We start from the raw sequence: 4,439 nt of genomic DNA, 5'->3' as shown, positions 1-4,439 counted from the left end.
TCTCGCGCCCGGAGCGCCAGCCCGAGTCGGCGGCGCTGGGCGGCCCGGGCCCCGGGCTGTGCTGCTGGGTGTCCGTGTTCTCCTGCCTCAGCCTCGCCTGCTCCTACGTGGGCAGCCTCTACGTCTGGAAGAGCGAGTTGCCCAGGTGTGGGGGCTGCGCGCGCGGCCGGAACCCGCGCCCCCGTGAGGCGGGACTGCGGGCGGAGCTTGGGCGAGTCGAGGGCGGGGCTGCGCTGACTGGAGATGGCTGCGGGCCCTTTGAACTTACTGCCCCCTCCGTAGGGACCACCCCGCCGTCATCAAGCGGCGCTTCACCAGTGTCCTGGTAGTGTCCAGCCTCTCACCCCTCTGCGTGCTGCTCTGGAGGGAGCTCACAGGCATCCAGGTGCGAAAGAGGCGGGGCAGAGGGCAACAGGGGAGTTAGCGAAGGGGTCTTGCTGCAAAGGACCAAACTGATGCCCCCTTTCCTGTGGCTCAGCCAGGCACATCCCTGTTCACCCTGATGGGTTTCAGGCTGGAGGGCATTTTCCCAGCAGCACTGCTGCCCCTGCTGCTGACTATGGTGAGTGTTCCTGCTTTATCCTTCCTTCTCTGTTCTTTACTATTAGCATCATGCACCTTTCATGGTCGTTTTTCCCGTTTTGATTGTACGTGGGTTTTGGCTGATGGTAGGCAGGAATGGTGAGGTGGCCCTAGGCCCCTTGGGAATGTATGGATGAGAAATCATGACTGAAGCTTGAGCCCTCATAAGGCAGGCAAGGGCAAAGGTCTAAGGCAAGGGCAGTAGATCATGGTGAAAGTTTTTCCTTTGATGTTTTCCTTTGTTTTCACCCCCAGATCCTTTTCCTGGGCCCACTGATGCAGCTCTCTATGGATTGCCCCTGTGACCTAGCAGATGGGCTGAAGGTTGTCCTGGGTGAGTCCTGGAGCCTGGGGGGAAAATTAGACACAGGTAGTTCTGAATAATGGAGAAAGGGAACCAGTGGGTTCATGGTGCAGTGTAGATGTGAGATTTTAGACATCATTTCTCTGGATATTTCCTTATCAATAACATCGGAGCACAGAGCTGGTATCCTATAATGGTAGTTTCTGATGTCCCAGGAGGCACCAAGGACCCCAGCAGTACTTAATGCGGATCAGAAAACAACGTCCCCCAAACCAAAACTGGTCTTGATTCAGTTTTGATGTCTCCATCATTTACTGCCAGGATACCCTGTTTTAGTTACTAAAGCCTTCACTTTCAGTCATGTCAGGACATTATTGGGTTTGACACAAAGTTTTTCTGTTTCCCTTCCCATCTCTGTTCTTAGGAGCATTGATGTCTAACCTAGTTTTGCCAGGGAAAAGTTTTGGAAGAGGGACTGTTGGACCCCTCTAGGGTCTCATTGGTCAATGGCTACTCATTGCTTGTCCTCAATTCCTCCTCTAGCCCCCCGCTCCTGGGCCCGCTGCCTCACAGACATGCGTTGGCTGCGGAACCAAGTGATTGCACCCCTGACAGAGGAGCTGGTGTTCCGGGCCTGTATGCTGCCCATGTTAGCACCATGCACAGGCCTGGGCCCTGCTGTGTTCACTTGCCCACTCTTCTTTGGGGTTGGTGAGTCTATCCAACAAGGTCCTCCCGAGATGTTCCCAGCATTAAGAGATGAGAATGAGGTTTGGGGTGAGGGGCGGGCCTGGAGGAAAGACTGGGAGGGATGTGATATGGTTCTCACCTTCCTCCCAGCCCATTTTCATCACATTATTGAGCAGCTGCGTTTTCGCCAGAGCAGTGTGGGGAGCATCTTCTTGTCTGCAGGTGAGTCCCAGAGAGCTTGCCTGGGGCAATCCTGGGTTGGGGTGTATAAGGGTAGTCCTGATAGCCACTCTAGAGGAACTCTTGGGAACAGAGAGCTATAGCACTGGAGAAGTCACCAGCCCTGGGAGTTGGGGTGCAGAAGAGTAGGCAGCCACTGTCCCAGGGGAAAGGGGATGGCTCTGGCTGATGGGTGTGCAGTGCTGGGGCAAGAAGAGTATGCAGGTGTGGTCACTCGTGGCCTCCCCGTCTCCAGCGTTCCAGTTCTCCTACACAGCTGTCTTCGGTGCCTACACTGCTTTCCTCTTCATCCGCACAGGTTGGTCCTCAGTCTCTCATGGGTCTCCGGGGTCTTGGGCCCACAGGAGTGGGTGGGAGAGTGGGAATTTACGTTTGTTCTAGGAGTGACAGGTTTCTTCTACTCTAGTCCTGGGGACAGGCTGAACTCAGCTTGTTGAGGTCTGAGAGATAGAAGAAAGCAGAGACTACACTGTGTGGGTGGGTGCGTGGGGCATTGATCTCCTGTTTCAGAGGATGAGGGTCACTAGCCCTGGAAGGGCGGGAGGAGGTGGTGGACTGCTCTGTGAGCTCTCTCTCTCCTCCTTAGGACACCTGATTGGGCCAGTTCTCTGCCATTCCTTCTGCAATTACATGGGATTCCCTGCCGTGTGCGCGGCCCTGGAGCATCCGCAGCGGCGGCCACTGCTGGCAGGCTATGCACTGGGTGTGGGACTCTTCCTGCTTCTGCTCCAGCCCCTCACGGACCCCAAGCTCTACGGCAGCCTTCCCCTTTGTGTGCTTTTGGAGCGAGCAGGAGACTCAGAGGCTCCCTTGTGCTCCTGACCTATGCTCCAATACACTCCTATGAACTCTCATGGGCTCCCCAGCCCCTCCCCACCAAGGGGTACTATGGGATGGGGCCTGGCAGGGGTCCCCGAGATCTCAGGAATTTTTGTAGGGGATTGAAGCCAGAGCTAGTTGAATCCCAGGGACCAAGAGAAAGGAGCAGATATCCAAAGGGTGCAGCCCCTGTTGAAAGGGGGTTGAGGAGCAGCTGGGAGTGAAGGGACAAAGGGTAGGTGCCAGGAGCCATGCACTCCCTTCCTCACTTTGGACTGCTGCTTCTCTTAGCTCCTCTGTCCTCCCCCCCTCTGCCTCTGAAAAGCTGCTTGGGAGTTTTTTATTTATAAAACCTCCCTCCCAACTTCCCAGGGTTTTCTCATTGTGTTTTTGCATCAGGACTTTGTATTGGGATATTAAAGAGATTTAACTTGGGTAACATGGCCTTGGACCTTTGGGGAATCTGTCTGAGGTCTTGGGGAGGATTCCAGACAGCTCCTGAGTGGGTGGGAGAGTGGACGCTGAACACTAACCTCTGGGTGGTTCTGCCTGGCAGGGAGTTTCCTGGAGTTGGGGATGGGTTGGCCAGGGGTCCTCTGCCTTAGCTACCAGAGTCAGAGTGGAACCCATGGTCCTAACCCCAGTGATGGGAGCTTCCAGCCTCACTATGGGAGGGTGGAGGACCAGCCTCCACCTGGACCTCCACAGGGTCTACCAGCCTCAGTTTATGTAAAAGGAAACAGGTCAAAAATGGGAAAAGAACCTACTCTAAGTCACCCAGGATCAGAGGCTTTGCTGGGTTTCTCCACCTCATACCTCTGCCGCAGTGTTTGGCCCCTGGAGGATCCCAGAACAATGGCTGAAGCTCTGAGAATAGAGTAACTCCAGGTTCATTCTTGGAACCTACCTGCTGCTCATTTTTAGAATGGTGTTTGTTCCCTGACCAGGATGTCTTGATGTCTTTTGTTACTGGGTTGTCTTTTTTTTTTTTTTTAAGAGGTTTTTACCTTAGGGTGTGTGTGCTCGCCTGAGAGAGACCGACAAAGACTGTGAGAGAAATAAAAAAAACCCAAGGGGGAATGGCCATGCTACAATCCCTTCTCCCAGAATCTTGGACAAACATGCACACGTGCCTGGCATGCTTTCCCCAGTGATGGGAGCTTCCAGCCTCACTATGGGAGGGTGGAGGACCAGCCTCCACCTGGACCTCCACAGGGTCTACCAGCCTCAGTTTATGTAAAAGGAAACAGGTCAAAAATGGGAAAAGAACCTACTCTAAGTCACCCAGGATCAGAGGCTTTGCTGGGTTTCTCCACCTCATACCTCTGCCGCAGTGTTTGGCCCCTGGAGGATCCCAGAACAATGGCTGAAGCTCTGAGAATAGAGTAACTCCAGGTTCATTCTTGGAACCTACCTGCTGCTCATTTTTAGAATGGTGTTTGTTCCCTGACCAGGATGTCTTGATGTCTTTTGTTACTGGGTTGTCTTTTTTTTTTTTTTTAAGAGGTTTTTACCTTAGGGTGTGTGTGCTCGCCTGAGAGAGACCGACAAAGACTGTGAGAGAAATAAAAAAAACCCAAGGGGGAATGGCCATGCTACAATCCCTTCTCCCAGAATCTTGGACAAACATGCACACGTGCCTGGCATGCTTTTCAACCTGTTTGGTCCGAGACTTGAACCACGATCAGCCGTGTGGGAGTACAGCGGTGCAGCTGCTACGCCACCTGGCCCCCAACTGTTGAAAGAATAACTTTTAGGTCCTGTTTCAGACTCAAGGGGTCATCCCCAGTTGCCCGCCCTGAGT

The 4,439-nt window shown here is 53.8% G+C and overlaps 1 protein-coding gene across 1 annotated transcript; it reads left to right on the top strand.

The window, feature by feature from the left end:
- Window positions 1–20: 20 nt before the first annotated feature.
- Window positions 21–3,074, top strand: RCE1 (Ras converting CAAX endopeptidase 1; the record flags this gene model as incomplete). Its single annotated transcript, XM_014585335.1, is given in 8 exon segments — window positions 21–145; window positions 283–385; window positions 479–562; window positions 838–916; window positions 1,430–1,597; window positions 1,727–1,798; window positions 2,052–2,114; window positions 2,403–3,074. Coding segments are annotated over 8 exon segments (930 nt in total), but the record flags the coding sequence as incomplete, so codon positions are not given.
- Between the last annotated feature and the right edge of the window lie 1,365 nt (window positions 3,075–4,439).

This window comes from Tupaia chinensis, unplaced genomic scaffold, assembly GCF_000334495.1.
Source record: "Tupaia chinensis unplaced genomic scaffold, TupChi_1.0 Scaffold149501_1, whole genome shotgun sequence".
NCBI lineage: Eukaryota > Metazoa > Chordata > Mammalia > Scandentia > Tupaiidae > Tupaia > Tupaia belangeri.
The sequence above is the reverse complement of the archived record's forward strand: the minus strand, read 5'-3'. Positions and strand labels throughout refer to the sequence as shown.